Source organism: Mustela lutreola, chromosome X, assembly GCF_030435805.1.
Source record: "Mustela lutreola isolate mMusLut2 chromosome X, mMusLut2.pri, whole genome shotgun sequence".
Taxonomy (NCBI): Eukaryota; Metazoa; Chordata; class Mammalia; order Carnivora; family Mustelidae; genus Mustela; species Mustela lutreola.
This window is the reverse complement of record NC_081308.1, coordinates 114,731,961-114,755,683: the sequence shown is the minus strand read 5'-3', so window position 1 is coordinate 114,755,683 and position 23,723 is coordinate 114,731,961. Positions and strand designations below refer to the sequence as shown.

The following is a 23,723-nucleotide window of genomic DNA, read 5'->3' as shown; positions in this document are numbered from 1 at the left end:
CAGAGATACGGATCCTAAGTCTGACCCGGGGCAGAATCAAATGCTAATCCACTCTGACCCTCAGGTTCCTCATCTATAAATACAGTGAGAAGCTTGGATCCAGTGATCAAGTTGGAAGAAGAGGGATAGAATGTGAAATGAAAAACATGAATCAAATAAAAATGGCTGGACTATTTCTAAATATTCTTCAAAACTCCCCTCACCCCCCCGCATAGTAATCTTCCCCTTCAATTGAGCATAGCCTGGAATTGTGGGAAAAGCACTGGACCAAGGTTTGGGACATCTGGATTCTCATCCCATCTGATTCTTGAACTCTTTGTGTTCTAGGTAAAGCTCTTTCCCTCTCTGCCTCTCAGTTTCCCCATCTGCTTCGTGAGAGATTATGGTCCTCACTGGCTCCCCGTCAGCCGGGCGCCCTCTCGATCCATCCCTGACTGACTCAAGCAGGATCTCTCTTGGGGCAGGAAGTTCTGCTTTTGTACCTCTCCTTTGGTCTTTTCAAAGAACAAAAGGTGTGTCTCAGGCAGGAGGGCGAGGGGCCTGAGTCACGGTCTGTGTAGTGCCCATGTGGCAAACCACAGAGACCGCTGTTCTGAATGTCTGGGTTGTTGCCATGTGGGTCTTTCTCGAACTGTCCAGGAACCTGATTAACCTCATTGATGCCTGTTTGTTTGCATGTTTTCAAACATCCCCTCTCTGGTGGTTTGCATGCTGCTTCTCAAGACGTGCCGAGGACATTGGGGCCAGCTCGAATTCTTTGTACCGAGGAGGCCAGGGCTGGGTTGCTTCTAAAATGAAGATGGGGCAGGAGGGAGGGCCACCCATTGCCTACTTTTCTCTCGGTTCCTTTAGCACACCCAGAGCCTGACAGGCCAACCGTGCTCGCAACCTGGAAGCGAGGCCCGGAATGGCTTGGCCTGGATTTTTTTTTTTATATAAAGTGGCAGCACGGAGAGCTTAGCAAGTGCTGGCTGCTTGTCATTAGGTTAGTGGCAGCCCAGCGTCAGGGAAGAGAATCTGAACCCTGAGCTGTGGGGGCCGAAGACCCAGCTGTCACCCCAGCTGTCACCTCGGCTGGCCTTGACGGACCTCGCCCTGCTTTCCCTAGTTCCCTGGTCTCTCAGCTGAGGGGGCTGGGCTGATCAGTTGCACCTGTGGGGTTCGGAGGAGGTATCCGAGGAGGTATTCAGAGAGCTGCCTCAGGTGGCAGGGGGGCGGGGGGGAGGGTGTGGGAGGGGGGAGCAGGCACCATGCAGACCCTTCAACACCTCGCTGGGGCCTTGGGGCTTTGCAGGCCTCGCATTCATGTATTCGAGGTCAGTGGTTCCCACACTTTGCGGTATTGGGACTCCTTGATGTTCTTAAAAATCACTGGGGACCCCGAAGAGCTTTGATTTATGTGGGATCTAGCTGTTGCTATTTACTATGTTTGAATTTAAAATGGAGAAAATGTCAAAACCAGGTACTAACTTATTTAAAATCACGAGAAGTCACCTACTACATAGTAATACGAGGAACATATTTTTATGAAAAATCACTGATCTCCAAAGCAAAAAAAAAAATTATTAGTAATATTTTCTATTTTGTAAATCTCTTTGATATCTGGCTTCATAGAAGACAGATGGATTCTCATATCAGTGTCTGCTTTCGAGCTGTTTTAATATATTATTCTCGTTGAAGTATGTGAAGAAGGTCTAGCCTCACACGAACATCTGCTTGGAAAAGGGAGGACCTCAAGGATCCTCAGGGATGGGTTTTGAAGATAGCCAGTGTCCTCATGCCACACTTTGAGAACTGTTGCTCCACATGAATGGTATCCCTTGGAGTTATACAGTGCTCATCCTGTGCAACGATACATAGCGGTTCTGCTCTTCCCCCTCTGCCTTCACCCCATCCCCTCTTCAAACAGAGCAACTTGGTCTTTATCTGTTTTATATGATAGAGGTTTGGGAGGCTTTTGTTTGAAAAAAGGATTCTGTTTCTAAAAGTGTTTGAAACCCACCCACCCCAATCTTAGGATACTGAAGACCCAAGGATTTGAGAGGTGATTGGGGTCATTGAGATCGTTTCCCTGGGCTTCCTCTTCTCTGATATTGTGAACCTCCAAACTTTGAGGAGGGGGATCTGAGATCATGCCTCAGTTCTTCCCACACAGTAACATGTCATCTTGATATGGACAGTCTCAGCTCAGAAAAATGACATCATATGGCTTGGGAGATTTAATGCCACCTCAGCATGGAGCTGACCTGCCAAGGGAGTGACACAGGCTGGAAGAGGAGTAGATTCACTGTTTGCTGAGCTGTCTGATCACTGGGGGGTGGGGGGAGGGGGTGACAGGCCCTAAGGGCAAGTTTCAGTGATATACTTATATGTTGTCATCTTTAGAGCTAGACATTCATCATCATTATTTATTTCCTAGGTTTGTGTCAGATCTTTATTCCAGGGGACAGGAGCCGGTGCCAAATATCACAGGATCTAAGTGCCCTCACAACGCATTGACACTTCTTCCAATTTCTTGTCTAATAGAGAATGCCTCACTGCCAGAATCATTATTGATTTCATGTCATTTCTTTCATAAAAATCATCTCCTGAGTTTTGCTGGGTTTGGCTTATAGCTAAGAATGTTCTCCTCCCTCTTCTCTTCTGGGCAAGATGCTGTGAATCCCACTGCTGTGGGTCAGATGACGGTTCCACAGCGATCTCTCCAACCTGCCCACTTTCCCTTTAGGCTGTGACCAAGCACAGAGGTCCTCCCGAAGCTGGAGGGGGAAGGGAGAGCGGCCTCTTCTCTCTGGTCTCATTTGCTTTGTTGCTTCCACCAGCTTAAGCATTAATTAAGAAGCCCAGCCCCAAATGCCTAGCGCTAGGGTCAATCATTTGGGCTAATTGGGTGTCTCCAATTTAATGGAACTCTTCTCTGGAGTAAGAAATAAAACTGAATCTCTGAGAGAAATTGGAACCCTTACAACTTGCTGGTAGGAATGTAAAACGTTGCAGCTGCTGTGGAAAATGGTTTGGCAGTTCCTCAGAAAGTTAAACATAGAATTACTATATGATCCAGCAATTCTACTCTTAGGTATATACCTAAGAGAAATGAAAACACATGTCCACACAAACACTTGTAAATGAATGTTCACGGCAACATTAATCATGATAATGAAAAAGTAGAGTCAACACAAACACTCATCAGTGGATGAATGGATAAACAAAATGTGATGTATTTGTACAATGGGCTATTGTTCAGCCATAAAAAGGTTTAAAGTGTCGAACCAATGCTATGATAAATATGAACCTCAAAAACTTTATGCTAAGTGAAAGAAGCCAGACTGAAGAGGCCATGTATCGTATGATTCCACTCCTAAGAACTATTCAAATAGGTGAATCCAGAGAGACAAAAAGCAGATTGGTGTTTGGCAGAGCTGAGGGCAGTGTGAAAGGAGTGACCACTTAAAGGGTACGGATTTCCTTTAAAGGTGATGAAAGTGTTTTGCAACTAGATAGAAGTGGTGGTGACACAACTTGTGAATGCACCAAACGCTACTGACCTGTGGACTTTCAAGTGGTTAATTTCGTGATATGTGAATCTCATGCCAATAACAACAATGCAAAACAAACAAACAAAAAACCACCTGGATACCTGATTGCTGTCCTTTCTTGGGCTGGTTTCATTCCTGAATGTCTGTGGAATCAGGAACCCAATCTTTAGCCATGAACTTGTCCTGAGTGGAAAATGGGCTTAGCAGACCTTGTAGGTCCTGTGGAGCTACTGTGTATGAAGTGTGGCCTTCCACACAGCTGCCTCCCCTGTTGGCTCTTGGAAGGCAGTGGCTATGTCCTGCTCATCCTGGCCTTTTGAGTGCTTTAACATATTCTTGGCATGCCAGAGACATTCAGTAGATGTTTGTCGATCGAATGATTGGATACGTCCGTCACAGCTTCTCATTCATCTCCATGTACCCCGACAAGACTGATAAGAGATCCAACACAGCTGATGCCCAGGACAGATGCTGCCCAGGACAGACGCTGTAGACTTGTCTAGCGTGTAGGGATGAAATTGTTTTGATGCATTTTTTTGGAAAGTTTGGATATCTATGCAGTGGGGTGCTATTGTCTATGAAGAGGAATGCAGTACTGATCCATGTTGTAACAAGGATGATCCTTGAGAATGTTCTGCTAAAGTCAAAGAAACCAGGCACATGAGACAATGTATTATATGATTTCATTTACTTGAAAGTTCCCAAATAGGAAAATCCGTAGAGACAAAGTAGATCAGTGGTGGTCAAGGCCTAAAAGGGATAGGGGGGTATGGTGGTGAGAGTCACAGCATGCTGCTGGCTTTCTTTTCGAAGAGATGAAAATGTTCTAAAATTGTGGTGATGACTGCACACATCTGTGAATACGCTAGCAGCCACTGATTTGTCCACTTGAAGTGGGTTGTGTGGTTTGTGAATTGCATTTCAGCCAAGCTGTTAAAAATTTAGATATATGTTGGAGGAGTGAAGAATAAATGTGAATCCAAGACAGATGTGTTCTTGTTTGGGGGAGAGATCTCCATCCAAGACCTAAAATAACTTTCCTGATCTATTCAGAGGGTTTCTCCCGAGAAAGATTCCTTTACATTGGGCTTCCCTTACAGCATCAACTCATGGGGGTTTCTAGATCATTACCTACCTGATGAGGGGCTGAGGGCAGAGTAGCTTAAAACCAGAGTGTGAAGGGCAACTGCCAACTGTTGGGAGTTAGAGACTGATCAGAATGTATGTCCCTGAGAAACCGGGATTCAGTTTACAGGAACCCAACGACCTCGTGGTTTCCCTGCTGCCTCTAGGAGAGACACCACCCACTGCCCCACCCCCATTTTGATCAGGAGGAATGAACAAGCAGCCTAATGAGGTGCTATTTGGACAATTAAAAATTCGGCAAGCCCAGCTTCAAATAAGTTCTTCCTGATTCTTCCTTCTACTCTTGGGGACTATCCCTACTACTGCAGTGCCTATCAGCCTTCTTGAAGGAAGTGACACCAATTTGCTGCTACAGCGCTCCCACAGTGGGGCTGAGGAGAGTTGTGTGTGGAGATGGGCAGTGCCTGGTGCTACACTTAGACTTCACTGTTTCCCATGCCTTAGACACCCAGAAACTCCCACAGCATCATCGCCACTTAGCTGACAGCTTGGAGCCATGGTCCATGGCTCCTCAGATCCCAGGCAGGGAGACTCCTCTCCTAGAAGTGAGCCCATCAGTTCATGTGTGTGCGCACATGCACGTGTGCGTGCGCACATGCACAGGGATTACAAAACTGCCAGTGGTTATGAGGAAATTGATAGGTTATTCGTGTGTGCCTTGGGTCCCAAGGCCAAGGACAGGCCAAAGGTGCTCTCAGGAAGCCAAGAACCAGGACTGGACAAAGTTTTGTTGGACGTGGGTTTGCGGTTGGGAGCTCACTTACTTGCAAAAAAAATGACCACATCATTTGGCAGTTGGAGGGAACTCCTTTCTATTTGGCAGATGACCACAGAGCAAGAGTGAGCCAATACATAGTTAGAGGGTGAAAAGAACATAGGCTTTGGGGTCAAATCAACCAAGTTATCCAAAAAGCTGTAGGATCTTTGGCAAGTGGCTTCCTGTCTCTGAGGCTGTTTCCTCACCTGTACGAGGAGATAAGAAAGAGCATCTTGCAAGATTATTGTTCTCATTAAACAAAGAGCCCAGGCCTCATGCCTGGATCTCCCGCTGCTGGTTCTCAGCTGGCTCTTTGACTCCCATCCCTGTAGCCCACCCATCACCACTTGTTAGATGGCCAAGGGGAGAGCAGCAGCACTATGGCAGTAGGAGACATGTGACCTTGGATATGTCCTTTCTCTCAGGACCTATAAAATGCAGAGGTTGGGTTTATGTTCTCTAAGAGTACCTTCCAGCTTTGACAGGTTTCTCAGCTACATCGAGGTCAAATTGTGAATGCCTGGCTCACCATGTCTGAGGACCGGCTCCATTATTTAGCAAATACAATTCTTTCCCAAGGCAACAACTCTCCTCTTACCACCATAAATTACACAGACCTTCTTGGAATGAGGCACTCACTGTAGCCTCTTCCTGGTTTCCTCCTCTCCCTCGTTGGTCATCTTGGACCTTCAGGATTCCGTCTACATCAAATTTAACCATGTTTCTCATAGATTAAAAAAATACAGGTGTAAGAGCAAGAAACAGCCCTCACTTCTGCTCTGGAGTGAAAGGCCCGATATGCCTGCCAACCTGGCCCACCCACTGCCACCCAATTTATGTCCCAGGGGCACAGCACAGCTGTGGTGAAGACTTACCGCGGGGTTTCATCTTCAAATGAGCTATGACCTCTCTTCCTCATGTATTCAAGTGCTTGGCACTCACAGCCTGCAAGTTTATCCTGGAATTCAAAATGAAAAACGGTCCCATGAGAACCTTAAAAAGAGGCGAGCAAGGAATCCCTTCTGGGAGCTGCAAGGCTGGTGCAGGAACTGGAGGGCCACCCGGCTTGTGGGACAGGTGGTCTTGGCCAGAGAGCTTCTTTCTGCACCGTCACCCTTCCTCAGTGCAGTGGGGAAGGCATCACATGTAGAATCAGGGCCGACTGAGTATTCTCTGGGCTGTACCTGATTGACCTGTAAGATGAGAAGAAGGATGCCTGCCTCACAGGCACAGGACATTTTAGGGGCTGATGAGCTTGGGTGCTGGCATCCTACAGCTCTGGATTTGAGTTAAGACCTGGGCAAGCCCCCTCAGAGGCTCCATGATGGTAGCAATGAGTGTAGACTTTCATTCAGGATGAGATGAGATCATTCCTGTCAAGTGCATGGTGTCTGGCATATAGAAAGCTCTCGTTAAGTGCAAGCTAACAGTGTATGATTGTTACGATGTGCTGCTTAGGGATCATTTCCAATGATTCTAGAAAAGATATTCCATGTACTCCTCCCGACGGTTTGGCCATCTTGTCTATATTCTATATTCTTTGGAGCAGAAGCCCACAGGGTCTTTTTTGGTACCCGGTTTCGACACATCCGGGAAGACATGAAATTAAGAATCATGTAATAAAAGGGGATCTGTGTCCTCTTGAAGATAAAGGATTTGCCCTAATGGTGGCTCGCCACCTTCACCTTGAAAGATGTCCACAGCCCACGAAAATGTTGAGTGGGTCACAATGTTTCCAAAAGCAGCATATCCATTAATAGGTAAAGCTGGGCTTACTTGTTAGTTTTTTTTTTTTTTTTAAATTTTTAAATTTTTCTTGGTAAAGATTTTTATTTGTTTATTTGACAGAGAGAGATAGAGAGAGAGAGGTCACAAGTAGGCAGAGAGGCAGGCAGAGAGAGAGGGGGAAGCAGGCTCCCTGCTGAGCAGAGAGCCCCATGCGGTGCTTAATCCCAGGACCCTGAGATCATGACCTGAGCTGAAGGCAGAGGCTTAACCTGCTGAGCCACCCAGGCGCCCGTAATTTTTAAATTTTCACTCCAGTTAACATACAGTGTTATGTTAGTTTGGGGTATGCAGTATAGTGATCTAGCATTTCCATCCAACATCCTGTGCTCATCAGGACACATGCTCTCCTTCAGCCCCCCCCCCCTGTCTTCCCCCCACCCCCTACCGCCCTCCTGTCTGGTAACCCACAGTGTGTTCTCTAGAGTTAAAAGCTGTTCCCTGGGGCACCTGGGTGGCTCAGTCAGTTAAACCTCTGCTTTCAGCCCAGGTCATAATCCCAGGGTCCTGGGATCGAACCCCACGTCGAGCTCCCTGCTCACCGGAGAGCCTGCTTCTCCCTCTCCCTTTCCTGCCACTCCCCCTCCTTGTGCTCTCAATCTCTGTAAAATAAATAAATAAAACCTTTAAAAGGAAAGTCTGTTCCTTGCTTTCTCTCTTTTTTTCTCCCTCTTTTGTTTCTCTCCCTCATTTGTTTCGCTTCTTGAATTCTACCTATGAGTAAAATCCTCTGGTGTTTGTCTTTCTCTGATTTATTCTGCTTACTTAGCACTGATTTTTAACAATGAAGTCCATTATACAGATGTTTCAATTGCTAGACCCCAGACACTTAAGTCTTTGGGACTATCTGGATAATGAGGAACATTTTTCACCAAAATTGTTAGTTATATTCCATTCAGCAGGTTTGATCGAGCGCCTGGTTTGTATCCTCTGTGAGGTGTTACTGGAGATCACAGTTTTGTTGAGCAAAATGAAACAGGTTAGAGACACCCCAAGGAAAGTGGAGGAGCTGGGCTTCATAGAAAATTCTATTGACTCAAGAGCCTGTGCGCCCCTCCCCTCTAAGAACATCACCCCTCCACTGACCTGCCACTTCACTCTTCCTTTGGGGCTGGCTCAAGGAAAGGTTCAGGCCAAATCCATCAGCTCCTGCCATACTTGGACTCAGCATAGATGGAAGCTCCTTGCTGAGAGTAGGTGACATGTTGGTCCAGAATGATCCAGACTATACCATCCCACCTGTCTCTCTACATTCTGATCCCATTAGTGACTCAGTTGAGTATTTCCCGAGAATGATCTCGATCCTTAGTTTTGCACTTGTTAAATCATTACTCCTTAGGGACTTTTTCATGGTGTGTATTTTAAACATGCTACAATATGAACAAAGCAGTTGTATCTTGCGTTGGCATCTTGCCATCCTTTGTGTGTGTCAGCATAAAATACGTGGGGTTCAGTAGAATAGTAGCCCCTTATGGAGCTGAATGTAAAAGGTAGAGTGGAAATCTTCCCTGCCGATTTGAACCAGCGCTGCACTAGCTTTCACTGTAGACCTTCTAGAAATCTGAAATATGGAAACAAAATGAGACAAAATGAGCAACACGCACATACGTACATTTATATTTCTATTCGAAATGAAACCTTTTCAGGCCCTTATTAATACCAAAATCTCTAAGAGATTCTTAACGGTCTGTCTTTCCTTCAAAGACAAAGTATATATGTGATCAAATTGAGGAAATGCATTGCTGGAAACTTCCATACAAATGCAGGTGTTTGCATCACCTGGAGAATTCTAAAACACATTGAAAAATTGCTGTCAACTTTCAATTGATGGAGTCAGGCTTTGTGCACCTTATTTTATAATTCAGACATCATGAGTATGAATGCTTTTCAGGACGGAGAACAAGCCAGATTTTCTTTGATGGCCTTCCATTTTTGGGGGGGGTGGGACAGATATTTTGTTTAGTTTGTTCAGTGGCAAAACATTCCTTTCCCTGCTCTTTGCAAGACTAAATTGTCAAGTAGGTGCTTTAGAGATTCCTTCAGAAAGAATATATTGTGACATAGCCAAGGACAGATGAATAGTTAAACCCATCTCCCACCCAAACAGGAATCCCTGGGTCTCCAGATTCTTAATTAGATCAGCACTAGAGGGCACTCTTATGATGCCAAAATAGGAGAATTTTTACTACATACTGGCGGGCGAAGGTTGGGGTGGGGTGAGGGGGCCTGTTCTGTAAGGAGCTGTAGACAAGGAACAAAGGAGAAAACATCCTATCTTAGGACGGACTGGCTGGCCAACAGCAGAGAAAACACTATTTTGAAAAGCCTGTTTTAACAATCTTCCTCATCAGATCCACTTTGTTTCCCAAATGTGATTGGTATTTTTGGCAATGCAAGACCCAGGTATTAGGCATTATTTCTCAAATGAAAAGAATGTAAGAATCACTGATTATCACCACGTGATGCGATAAAAGTGCCTCTAGGCAGAAAACAGAACACGAGAGAGCAGTTTAGGAAAATGTGTTTACAATTTAACAGCCACTGAAAAAGAAGAATTTAACATCCTCGAGGGGGTTCATGGTTGTGTGCTTGGGTCTGGAGTGTAGTGTGGATGCCTGCTTGCCGGCTGTCCCCAGGTGGTGGTGCTCAGTGGACCTGGGGGTGGGGAATGCGCTCCCAGAGGACGGACCCAGAGGCTTGGGCCCGCTCTTGGCTCTGCCACCCATGTGTTCTGTGATCTGTGGCAAGTCCCTGCCCCTGAGACACCAGTGGTCCCAACAAGATTACCCAAAGTCATCCTTCAGTGGCTCAAAGTCTGGGGTAGATGATCACAGGAAGAATTTCCACTGTCATTTATTTATTGGCTACTTGTGATCTAAATCTAACCATGGGATAGAAAGTAATCCATGCTCTCAGTAGAGATGGGACCCAAAGGATTGGCCAGCCCAAAGGGCTCAGATGCCCATGTTAGCTACTTTTTTTTTAGGTTTACTGCCCAGTCCAAATATAGCCTTAGTTACCACATTTAAGCCATCTTTAGCGCCCGCCCTCCAAAAATTGGCTTATTACACCCAAGTGAGGTAGGTGATTCCTGTCTTGTGCGCTGGGCACTGGCCAGAATCACTCTGGCGTGCCCTTGTGCAGTTTTCTGAGGAGCCAGTGGGTGGTCTGGTGATCTGATGGGAAGAAGGGGCCCCTGAAGACAAACTAGTCCAGTCTGCCTTTGGTCTCAGAGTTTCTAAGAACCACTCAAGAGTGTTTCTCTCTAGGCCTCTGTAAGAGCCCAGGCTATACTTCCTTGGAATGTTCCCGACTGAGTCAAATTCCTTATAAAGTCTTAAAGTGTTATAATGAACAGGGGCCTTTGGGAAAGCACTTAGTCCAGCACTTTTACTGTGTAGACAAGGAAACGGAGAGCCATCTTTCCTGTGGGAGGAGGCCCTTGCCAAGGATCACACAACAGAGTTGTCATGGGGACAGCTTTTTGACTTTTAGTCCATGCCTCTTTCTCTTACCTTGTGCTGCCAGTACCTTTCCCCACCCACAGTGACTCCAGGGAATAAGAGACCAGTGGCTATTAACCAAAGTGTTTTTGATAGAGCTAGAATAGCTCTATCATATATATTATATATGTATTAATATATATATGACACATACATGTGTCATATATTGCATGTTGTATGTATTGCATTGAGGTGGTATAAATGGAAGGGACCAATCCTTATCAAAAATGTGTCCTCTCGGGGCACCTAGGATGGCGCAGTCGGTTGAGCATCCAACTCTTGGTTTCAGCCCAGGTTGTGATCTCAAGGTCGTGGGATTGAGCCCCGAAACGTGCTCAGCGTGGAGTTCTGTTTGGGGTTCTCTGTCCTTCTTCCTTGGCCCCTCCTGCTTATGCTCTCTTTTTTCTCTCTCTAAAATAAATAAACACCTCTTTTTAAAAATGGGTCATTTCTAAATGTTCTAGGACTGGAGACTGAATCATTAAAAGGTCATTTCTGTGGTTCTGGAAGACTCTGTAGTCAATACTGTTGCCCAAAGGCCAAGGATAAGATTGAAATCCTTGTCAACTGGAAGAGAATGTAGGCCAGGAAAATGGTCCTGGAAGCCAGGTTTAGTATCTTGGAGGAAGAGGACTCTGTGGAAGGAGCAGTCAAGACAGACCCAGGAAACCTGGCCTTTTACCTGTAGGTGTCATTGGACACTTGGTTTGAAAAGCCGGTTCTGTTCCCAGAATAACAAGATGTAACAAGACGGCGTAGTGACGGGGGTTGGGATTCCTGACACTGGTCTGCCATAAATTCCTATGCTTCTGGACCATTTTCTGACTTGTCTCTTCCCCAGATGAAAATAATCATGCATCAGAGTTCTTGAGTCCTGTCTATGGACCCCCTGCTCTGCTCTACTGAATTCCATGCCTGATGCCTTCTAATCCTTACATTGGCCTTTCTATACAGGTTATTTTCAGGTGCTTTCTGCTCTGTTGGACCAGCCCCTTGCCATACTGGTTGTTCAGTATGTTGAATGTCATCACTGGTGTGGGCACAATACTTGTCCCCATTTTGCAGGTGTGGGAGTCAAGGCTGGGAGCTTAATGCACCTTGGCAGGGTCATGCAACCAGACTCGAACCCAGTCTGTGCACTTATTCTGTGGTCCCTCACCATGTCTCAGGCTTGTGTGTAAGCAAAAGTTGAGGCCAAGCATTTTAACTCAAGGAACGAAGACAAGTAGCTTTTTTGCCTAGGGCCTTAAGAAGCACTGGAGCCTTTCCCCGTCTTCTCCATTTCTACCCTCACCCCCTCACCAGTTTGAACAGGAATCCTTTGCCTGGGGCCTTTTGGCCATGGGCCCCTTTCCCATTTAGGGAACCCAATATAGCTTGCAGAGTAAGCTTTTTTTTTCACTAGGATATACTGTATTTGACCTTCAAAGACCAAATGAGGATGTAGCCCAAGGTCTGCACGGAGGTGGAGGGTAACTGAGCAAAGCAAACCCAGATCACACCCAGGATTGGGGGAGGCATCCTAAATGGGGCAAAAGGTGGGAAATCAGGGGCCCAGCAACTCATGGTATGGGGGCTGTCAAGAGGGTGAGAAAACCAATCCAGTGTTAGAAACTAGAGTGGGTGAATGGACCATTTGCTTGGCAGCTCTGCCACAGGGATAGGTAATTGGTTCCTACAGAGTGTATTATCCACCACAGATTTGCAATCAGACCAAAACAATGTCGGTATGTTTTTTTTTTTTTTTTTTTTCCTCCAAACTACCCTTTGCAAAATCGGAGCATCTGTGTAGCCTTTATCTGGGAGTGTGTGGATCTTTCTGCTGAGATTGACAGCAATCACCAACAGCCCAGGATCCTGGCAGATGAAGAAGCTGCATAAGCAGAAAGAGAAATGGGGGGGTCAGTTGTGCATCAATTAGATTTTCAATTAAGTTTCCTTGTGTAACTTTTCTATCCTAAAGAAGTGGCCATTGTATATTTCACATAAACAAAGCTGTTTCCCTGGACAGAATGATGATCAGCTGCATTTCAACACGGCTATTACTGTTTCGGCCATATTCCCATTTATGCATCGGCTCAGAATGCTGGGCTCTGGGCTCTTAGAATGTTGGGCTCTCTCTTAACTCCTAATAGCATGTTGCAGCAAGAAAAGGACTAGAGATTGCTGTATTCTTAACAGATTTGGCGCCAAAATAAATGATGAAACTATTAGAGAATTGCAGAAGAGACTTTTGCCCATGATCAAAGGAGTGTTTGGTAAAACTAGGATTTAGAAACCAGGTATCCTGATGTTCAGGCCAGGGATCTCAGATTTTTACAGCTTTCGAAAGTTTTCTACATCTTCATTTGGATCCTTAATATCAAAGTGAATAGATAGCTTTATTAATTTTTTTTTAAGTTTCTGAAGCCCTGGGCATCTACCCTGAGAATATAAAGGCCAGGGGGCTGGTGTTACCATTGGAGGTTTCCAGTTAGCATGAATCACCATGTGGATTTCCATGGCCCCTGCGTCTCCCCCAGTTCCCATTTTTCCAATGATTATATGTATCCCCTTCATTTTCGTCTTTTCCTTTCCTTGTTAATTTGACATTTAGGCCGTAGCTGTTACTTGAGGAATATTTAGTCACATCTTCTCAAACCCCAGCCCCGAGGTGGTTACTCTTTGTTGCTTCTTGTCTATCCAGTGAAGACTCTATCTGGGTCATGGTCATGAGAACTCCTTTTGTCCACCACCTGCTGTCCTAGGACATGACATGCCGAGGGGTGATGAGCCCGATCTCAGAGTGCCACCCAGGCTAGCTGTCATAGAACACCACAGCATACAGTGAGAAAAACTCTTCGTGTTTTTACAGCATTGCCAAATGCAAGCATGGGGAGTTCTAAGGACAAAAAATGGCCCAGCTGTAAAGAAGTATTTCAGCCTTATGTTGGGGGGTGGACTTCCACAAGGCAAATTTGCTAATGCAAATAATGGCAGCCCCTCCCATCAAAAAGAGAATTCTTTCTAATTCAGTTGTTGAATCTGATGCCATTGGATATGTTCTTTGTACATAAATAAAGACATAAAATGGGGGAGAAACTTTTCTAAGGCTAATAACATACAGTACATTTCTGTGGAACTTTTGTCCGCAAAGATGGCTTAAAAAAAAAATCTTCCATGAGATTATAAATTTCCTGAAGGCAGGGATTTGTGTCTGTTCTAGTCACTGCTGCTGCATCCTCAACCCCTATAATAATGTCTGACACATGGGAAACACCAAACTTGTTTGTGATTTGTTTAGTAAATGTATTTGACATACAATATTTGAGATGTACTGTGTTCATTTAATACAGCCATGTATACTGTAATATGATTGCCATTGTAGAGATATCTAGCATCTCTGTCACGTTATATAATTACCTCTTCTTTTTATTTAAAGAGCCCTTTTAGGGGCACCTTGGTGGCTCAGTCAGTTAAGCATCTGACTGGATTTCAGCTCCAGTCCTGATCTCAGGGTCCTGGGATCGAGCCTTGGGGTCTTGGGCTCTATGCTTAGCAGAGTGGGCTTGAGATTTCCTCCTTCCCTCCCTTTGCCCCTCCTCCACTCACACTGTCTGCTCTCTCTCTCCCTCTCCCAATCTCTCTCTCTAAAATCAATCCATCAATCAATCTTTTTTTTTTTTAAAGATTTTATTTATTTATTTGACAGAGAGAAATCACAAGTAGATGGAGAGGCAGGCAAAGAGAGAGAGAGGGAAGCAGGCTCCCTGCTGAGCAGAGAGCCCGATGTGGGACTCCATCCCAGGACCCTGAGATCATGACCTGAGCCGAAGGCAGTGGCTTAACCCACTAAGCCACCCAGGCGCCCCAACCAATCTTTTTTTTTAAGAGCCCTTTCAAAAGATTCCCTTCAAACGCCTGGGTGACTCAGACAGTTAAACGGCTGCCTTCGGCTCAGGTCATGATCCCAGGATCCTGGGATTAAGTCCCGCATAGGGCTCCTTGCTCAGTGGGGAGCCTGCTTCTCCCTCTCCCTCTGCCTGCTGCTCTGCCTGCTTGTGCACACACTGTCTCTCTCTCTCTCTCTGTGTCAAATAAATAAATAAAATCTTTAAAAAAATAAACAAAAGATTCCCTTCAAGAACATTCCCAAAAAATAAACAAAAGATTCCCTTCAAGAACATTCCCAAAGAGTGTATGTGTGAGTTTAAAATGGGTTCATAAAGTTAATTCATTTTTTCTAATCAATATGCTTTTCCTTTTTTTTTTTTTCTCCACCTTTTCTCCCCATGACCTTTGATTCACTTCTGATGACTGCCCACCCTTCTGGTTGATGCACCTGTAACGTCTTTTTGGATCACCCTTGAATATTCCACTTCTGGCAACCTGGATTCTCAGGTAAGGCAGTGAACTTCCAAAAGTCTTCTCAGTGCAATCATCAGGCAAACTTTCATAGGCAGTTGAGAAATTTACATAGAATTTTTTTTTAAATCTCAAGAGATAATAGTTGCCCTGATCGAGTTAAATGTGGTCCAGTTCCCATATAAATCAATTATGTGCATACTTCTATTATTTGAGGATTTCTATTAGTGCAGTAGAATGAAAATTATGGTTCTGGAATGTGCTACCTATTTGACTTTGGAATTTCCTAGTACTGAGAATCAATATACACCTTAATGGTTTGTTTGTTTGTGTTTTTTGTCATTTTTTTTTTTAATTTTTCACCCAAAGTTGTGTTACTTTATGTTCATGAGGCTGAGTGCAGTGAAAGAGGTCTTAGCCTTTTTTCACTGTTTAGGGAAACTAGGTCATGGGGTAGCTCAGAACATTCTAGATTACTTCTTTCTTGCGGCTGGAATGGAAGAAGAGCACATCGGGCCCTGGATGGTAAGTCAGCTAATGGGTGTGTCTTGTCTACCAGAGCTTTTGTCAAGCTCACCAACTACATCACTTGTTTCTCATAACATTAGTTTTTCCCATAGTCTTAACAACTCACCTAACCAGGGAAGAGGGCCTTATCCAGGAACTGATGTTAAGAGTCTTACACTAATTCTCAAATAATGAGGCAAAAGCTCTGCTGCTGGCCAAGCAATTAAAAGTCTTTCTTAGCTTACTTCTAGAGGCTTCAGACATACCCAATGTGAAGAAGTGCTTGTCCCATGAAAATGTACAGGCTATATAACTTGCTTTGGGCACAAATGTGTTATTATATTGTGATACTCCTCGTCCTGGCTTAATATACAATGAAAGGCTAATTTGAGTCCACTTGAACCCTTAAATTAACAATTGACCCATGCACACATTCTCATTCCCTGCTAATATCAGAAATTCATGTAATAGAATTAGCATTTTGTAACTCTTAAGATGTATATTAAGAAAACAGCTAAGACTATTTTTTTTTTTTTTTTTTTTTTTTGCATGGAGAAACATTGCTTACTTTGGTGGATGACTTGCATTTGGGGAAAGGGACTGGAGGGATGATTTATGTATCACTGTGTGTGCACTTTGAGTTTTCATCTTTTCGAAGAGCGTCAGCAAAGTCTAATCATTCTTTTCCTTCGGCTATCTGTGTTTCATATATGACTGATGATATCAAAAAAATATCAGAAATTCCTCCTAGGTCGTTTTCATCAGGCGTTTCCATGTTAGTGATGCCATAGCATTTGGTTCTGTTTGGTTTTTGGTTTATTGACCTTTGTGTTTCACTTAGATCGCCATCACTTGAGGGAAAGGGTAAGGAAAGAGCATGACCGAGTGACAGATCATCTTCAGCCAATAGCCTGCCAGAGGTCTGGCTCTCGCATTGTCTTGCCCATATGAGTCCCCTGATTCCTAATCCCCCACTCCTGGGGAGGAGCACATAGGGAACAAAGTGGAGGAGTCATCCATGAGTTGTTTCCTTGTGGTTTGGGAAACTGGAAAAATAACACACTAGCAAAGCAAAATGGCAAATGTTTATTATTTTAACTCCTCTCTGACCAAGTTCTTGCTAGCACCTGGTTTTACTGTTCCTTTAACAGGTGGAGGATTTTTCAGATTCTAGATGCAGCAAGGTAAGTGAAAATGTATTTTTAGTTTAACTGAACCCCAGTAAGCTAGAACAAACAGACTTTAGAATCAATTATTGGTTTGATTGCAGTACAATGAATAGTTTGGTTTTGGCTTGGACAAATTCTTTCCCGGGCTTTTTTTTTTTTTTTTTTAAGTTTAAATCAGCTGAAACAAGCCAGGCATGTAGTTTCAGGTCTGTAAAGCTGACCCAGTGCAGAAGTGGGATGGATGCTCAGGGCCAGCACCCCAGACAGTCGGGCAGTGGGTCATTAGCTCCTTTTTCTCTTTGCTGAAATAAGATGACATGGTAGTTTTTGCGAAGAACACGCCACCATCGACAAAGTGTTTTTCTCTGTGTTTCAGGCATGCCTGCCTGTCACTAGGCTGGTTGGTGGTTTAGGAAACAACTAGGTCAGCATTTCATCGAGGGAAAAAAATCAATTATTTGAAAACATCAGGGCTTTAAAAGTGTGTAAATATGGAGCCTTGCAATGTAGAGTAACCCTAGAGGTGAGGGGCCTTTATGACAAGAACTCTGCAGCAGAGCAAATTCTAACCAAACACAGCAAAGTTCGTAACTGCAGGGATGCAGAACACAAATGTTCAAGAACACTCCAGAACAGCAGCACCTTCGCAGTACCCTCATATCGCAACCAGGGCTAAAGAGGGTAGTGAGAATCATTAGCTAGCTTGTCAATGTGTGCACTAGTTGCTTGGCATGCAGGTTTCTAAGATCATGATGCTCACCAGTGCTATATTTGGACTATTACAGGTTTGTTGGCACCAGAAATATTTACCATTGTCTTTGCTTTCTCTTCCAGTCCACTGAATTCCCATCCTAATACTCCCTGGCCTAAAGGGTTAGGGAGCAAAAGTGGTAGCCTTGGGATTCCTCCACAAGGGGCTGATTCTCATTCAGATAGAATTGATGCACCACTTCTTAAATGCCCAGTTTGGCTTTCAGGAGCTGAGCTTCCATATTCTCATTAGGGCCTTGGTGGATTCAACAGCTGAGAATAGTAAATTCAGTCTTTAATTCTGTGGTCAGATTGCAGTTCCTTGGGATAAATGGTATTGACCCACATAGACCCCTAGTCACACAATATGAGTATGGGAGGGCATTTAAAGATTATAGTGGGGTGACTGCTTAAGCCCCATCTCTGCTTTGAGCCCTGATTTCCTTATCTGTAAAGTCAGAGAGTAGATGATCAGTGAGATAATGGCCAATAACATACAGTCTATTATCCCAGGAATTGCTTTAATGGGGGAAATGTTGAGAATTTTGTTTTCATTTTTCTTTAAAATTTACTGCATGATAGAAGCACGTATCTCTACCGGTTTTGCTGTATCACAGAGTGAATCTTGATGTGCTCTGTTTTGATTATGGCTCTGATGAGTTTGACTAGAAGTCATTGTCAAAGCAATTGATGCCTACTCTTTGTTTATGAGAAAGGAAGAAAGGTATAGATGGGGAGATGGAGAAGAAACAGCTTTGGTAAATGTCACTGGGGCCATTTTTAATGCTGGTGGGCTGAATGATACATGAAAACCATTTGCAAGGCTAGGATATTTTTCAGCCACTAGTAAAATAATAAAGTAACGATTCATTTGGTAATCCCCACTGCACATGCAGTTTGAGAAATATACAAGATTATGATGATCTCTGCCTCATAATTAACAATTTGCATAAATGCTTGCTATTATTTAGTTGTCTGAATGGATTCTGTAATCCAGGGAAAGAAGGGAACAATCAGTGGAAGCCATCCCAAATGTCTTGTATTATTGCTACACACATGCACAATTAACAGTGATACTAATTGTTTCACACCAGAACCTCATTTGTTTTTCTATAGACAGCAAAAACATTAATTGCCAGAGTGTCACTCTCTCTCTCTCTTTTTCCTACAGCCAGCCATATTATAAGGTCTGCAGTTGCTTGTAAGCAAATGATTTGGCTGGATTTTCAGTGTATCATTCTGTGGTGGAGTTTCCAAGTGTCTGTTTAAATTAGCAATCAACAGTTCGAACAACCAAAGATGATTTTTATAAGATTTTAACTGTTGGCCTCTATGCATTTAAGGAAGAAAAGGGTGCTGACATACCAACCAGTTCTGCTGCTGCATTTGACATTCCATTCCACACTCCATACTCCATATCTTTAAAATTATTGGCATGAGACACACCCATGAGAATCACAAAAGCTCGAGGCTGGAGGAGACCTTTAGATCACCTGTCAAATTCCTTCACTTTTCAAAGGAGTTGGACTGTCAATCATTTCGATGTCAGGAACAACCATCGAATCAATGATGCCCCCCACTTTTTTTTTCAACGTTTGAACCATTGGGAGCTATTATAGCAAATACATTTAAATGATAACAGGATGCTTTAGAATCCTATGGCTTCAGATTCTTTTCTAAAAAGCTGGATCAGATTTTTTAAAAATATGCCTCCGTAAGGTTACCCTAAACATAGCCATCGTGTTGACTGTATATGTATGAAGGGACGTCAAAGCACCTGGCAATGGGAGACCGTCAACCACTCTCTGCTCTTTCCTCCTGGTGCACAGAGGACCCAGCTCACGTCAGCATGGTGCAAGCGTCACTCCAGTGCCTTTAAAGTCAGTCTGTCCCCCGGTCAAGTCCTGATGCTGCCACTTTCTCACAAGTGTGACCGTGCATAACTTATTTAACTTCCGTGGCCCGTCAGATTCTGTACATGTAAAATGTAATCACTTTATAGCTTTGTTGCAAAAATTAAGTTGAGATCAGGCCTATCAAGCACCTGGCACTGTTCTTGGCAGGTTATAAGCCATCAGTACGTGGTAGTGGTTATTACCACCATTGTCTTGCAGACACAGTACAGTCTTTGGGGTACACACATATACACTTAACCACATCCGCAAGTGGGCACACGAAGTCCACAAGAACGACATTGGAAGTCTGCTTTCCTAATAGTCATTTTTGACCACCATGTTTCCAAATCTTCTGGCTTCTTCTGTGGCCTCAGTCTTCTTGAACTCTTTGAAGTTTCTGGTGTTTTTGCACATCTTCTCTAGCCCGAAAGCATTCATCATTTATCTTGGTTCACCTCTCTTCTTCTCAATGCTTCTTAAGTTTCCTTTGTTGGGATTTCTTTTAGAAGCGCGTGCACACACACACAAACACACACACTCACACAGCCTCTCCCTCCCCACTCATGTGTTTAAATGGAGCCATTTCCAAGGTCCTGTCATTGATCTGCTTCTCTTCTCTTGCTCTGTTCTCATTCTGGGTAACTTCATCTCCCCACATGGCTTCACCTTTCACCTCTACACTAATGATTCCCAAATTGACCTCTCCAATCTTTAACTCGTTCTGGAGCTCCAGGCTAACTCCAATTTCCAATTGCCTGCTGAGCATCTCCAGGGCAGGATATCCTAGGAGGCAAGTGTAGTCTGGCTTTTGTCATCCTGATTCAGGAGTACGGATGGGGGAATCTAGCTTCAAGAAGCAGGAAGAGTTGAAAACACGGAAGAAGGCCTGCACATTAGTTCCAGCAGATGTGAAAGGAGTCTAGGTTAAGAAAGTGGTTCAAAATGCATTTTCCAAGGAAAGCGAGACAAGGTAACTGTGTCTTTCTGTTACAATGAACTTGGAGATGTAAACTGCAGCTCAAACTTTAAAAGTAAATGTTTTCTAGGGATAAGGGAACAGCTTCCCTAATGAAGATTGAGTTCAATTTTTAGGTGCTGGAAGGCTGGCATGTTTGAGGGAAATGTTAATTAAAAATATCTTTCTAGAGATGATTTTTATGGTTAATCTAGCTTCAGGGTATTGTTACACAGACACGCACGCCAGGAGGAAGGATAATGTATTCAACCCGAAGGATGAGCATGTGGGAATTTGGAGAGCACGTGCATGCCTAGATAGGTACACACACGTTGGGTCAGATGGGCCCAAAATTTTTGAATGGGTGAACATAATTCTATCAGAAGGTAGATATTTTTTTTTCTTTGATTCATTCTGAAAGTATTTATTGAATACGTGGTAGAGGCCATGCTGTCTGTGGACCAATGGGACTGTGAATATAGAACATATAAAGCATCTGTCTTAACTTCATAATACATTTTTCTTTAGATATATGCAAGTACACTGAGAGTTGAATTTGGTCTAGAACTATCTGCAGCATGTGACAGACTGTTCGATGACTATAACCTTGCGGACAATCTTAATGAACAAAGAGGAACTTAAGGGAAATAAGACAATGCTAAAGTGGGGAAAGAACATGCATAAATTCGAATTAGGAATTGATTACTTCCTTTAAATTTGGTAAATACTGAATTACTTTGGGGTTTTACATTTCTAGCTAGCTTTCAGTGTTTCAGGCCAGAGTAAGAATGATTGTGTTGAACTCTAAAATTTATGTAGAGCAAAGGGATAGACAAATTCTGGTTAATTCTTATTGTATTCTTTGTAATTCTTTGTAGAATTCTTCGTAAATGAGCTGTTCTCACAGCAACTACTGAGCCAGCTTGTAGCTTCAGCACAGGGAACAGTATTCCTTTTGAAGAAGGATGACCCCATTCCTAAAATTACTGACATCCTTCTAGTTGAGTTACCACCCCATGGAGTCTTCAGAGGCCATCTTAGCATCCAAATTGTAATGGGCTCTGTCAGCGGGTGAGATCTTGGCCTTCATGGTGTACCCCAGTCTCCTCTTCTGAAATTTAGCTTGACCTTTTCCTTTTGTTTGCAAGTCTTAAATCCAAGTGTTCTTAGTCCCAGTTGTCAATTTTAATGTCTGCTTCATGATCATTCTTAATTCCCAAGATCCTTGTGGCATCTGTAATCCTGAAAACCTACTCTGATGCCCCCAGAGTTCTTGTTATGGGAATTACATCAGCACCTCTTGCCTTTGGAAACTCTTATAATAATGCTGCATATATTGCCTGGTGTTATTTTTTTTATTTTTGCTCTAAAGTAGTTAGAAACATTGGTATACTTCCCTTGTGATTAAAAGTAAGAATAATAAAACCATACTTGAATTTATAGTCTTGGATGTCTTTGTTCTTGTCATTTGTATCAACCATAGTCTGACTTCTTTTACCTTGATCATATTTATTCATTCAGTATGCATCTGCTGAGTACTTCATGTTTAAGCACTATTCTAGGCACTGGGGACAATAAGACAGACACAGTCCCTATCCTTGTCTGTCTTTCTTTCTTTCTTTCTTTCTTTCTTTCTTTCTTTCTTTCTTTCTTTCTTTCCTTCTTTCTTTCTTTCTTTTTTAAAGTAGGCTCCATGCCCAGCATGGAGCCCAATGTGGGGCTTGAACTCATGATCCCAAAATCAAGCACCTGAGCTTAGATCAAGAGTTGGACACTTAACTGACTAAGCTACCCAGGTGCCTTACTGTTCTTGTGTTTCTTAAGGGGTATACAACGTATGTTGGAGGGAAACTGAAAATAAACAAGTATACAAGTAAATGAATATGCTAATCTCAGAGAGAGATAAGTGCCATGAAGAAAATAAAGCAAAGTGGATGGATGATGATGGGATGGGTAAGGAGTGATCTGGCTGAATTTTGCTCTTTGCCTATGTCCATGTTGTACAGACCTCACTATTACTTTGTCTGGGCCCTTTGGTTTCCTCTATTTCATAGTAGATTTGATACTAATTCTGATTTTGCTCTTTCTGGGTACTCTATCCTTGGGACTACCTTCCCCTACCTAGTTCTGAAATAGTACCCAATATACCCTCTTATTAGACTTTTCTTGTCCTTGTCAGCATTAGAATTTGACAGGTTCCTCCCTCCCCTGTCCTAGAAGGTCAATGGGCTTATTACTCCCTTAATGATATTTCACTTGATCACTCAAGGCATTTTTTGTTACTCAGACAAACTACCCTTCAAAAGAAAAACACGAGCATTGAAAGTTAGTAATTATGGTGGCATTTGGCTTTTGTCCACTTCTGCAGAGGGAAGAGCCCTGGACTGGGAGTAGGAAGACCCAAGTGCCAGTCTTCACCACTACAAATGGTCTATATGAGTCTGTTTTTTCACTTCTAAAACCGCTGTTCAAAGTCTGTGGTCCCTAAGGTTCATGCTAGCTCTAAAGTGGTACAATTAGTTGTTTTCAGAGACACGGGCCAAAATTTCTTTCCAACAGTCTGTGTGATTTTGTAAAGTGGATGTGTAGGAACATTTTCTAGTATAATCAGAATTGCTTAGATTAAGCATAAGTTTTCCGGCAAAAGGCAGCTTTACAATTCTTGTAAATGTCACAAGAAGTTAAAACATTGCTTCTTGTTTTAACCTCTGCCAGCTAGGGCAGCAATTTAACACCACAGATGCAACCGTCAGCTTCTTAAATGTGAATATCTGAAAGTTCACTGTCTTTTCAGCTTGCCCACAGGAAAGTTTCAAAAAGAACCAAATACCACTAAAATGAAGGAAGGCATGTTAAATTGTCTTCAAAATGACATGAGGCGTGTTGCCCTCTAGTTGAGTCAGGTGCCAGGAAAAGCACGTTAACCCTTAGAGGGCCACTTCGGATGTTTCCAGCCATCACTGGGCCATCTTTGCCGGCACCTCGGTGAAGCTCAGTGAGGAACTGAGGGACAAGTTGGGAGGTTTGCCTTACCTGACTTCCCCACACCTTCCTGCATCTTCTGCCCTGGACTTTTTGGGAGAAAATGGGGAAGCAGGAAGCGTGGCTGCAGAGAAGGCAGACCCGATAGGAAGTCACCACCATTACAAGGGCTCTTGGAACTCTCATGTCTGTTGGCACTCTTCCACTTCTGATTCCAGCACTCCACCATGTTCTGAATACAGCACGATTCGGGGAGTGCTGTCTCTTAAAACCCCAGAGAAAAGCTGGCTGTTATTTTTGTGGCAAGGGAGTGTGAAGGAGAAGAGGATCCAAGAGGGCTTAGAAACTCCAGGAAGTGCCTGCATAATTTCTGGTCACAGGATTTGGACACAGA

At 43.6% G+C, this 23,723-nt stretch overlaps 1 protein-coding gene across 3 annotated transcripts in view; it reads left to right on the top strand.

The window, feature by feature from the left end:
* HS6ST2 (heparan sulfate 6-O-sulfotransferase 2) overlaps positions 1-23,723 on the top strand; it is a 280,792-nt gene that overhangs the window by 181,826 nt on the left and 75,243 nt on the right. The window contains exon 3 of one of the 3 annotated variants that reach the window (XM_059157785.1): positions 16,730-16,762. The exons of the other annotated variants lie outside the window; for them this stretch is intronic. Within the exon in view, the coding sequence (XP_059013768.1) occupies positions 16,730-16,762 (33 nt within the window). The remainder of the gene's footprint in view (positions 1-16,729; positions 16,763-23,723) is intronic. 3 annotated transcript variants of the gene reach the window in all.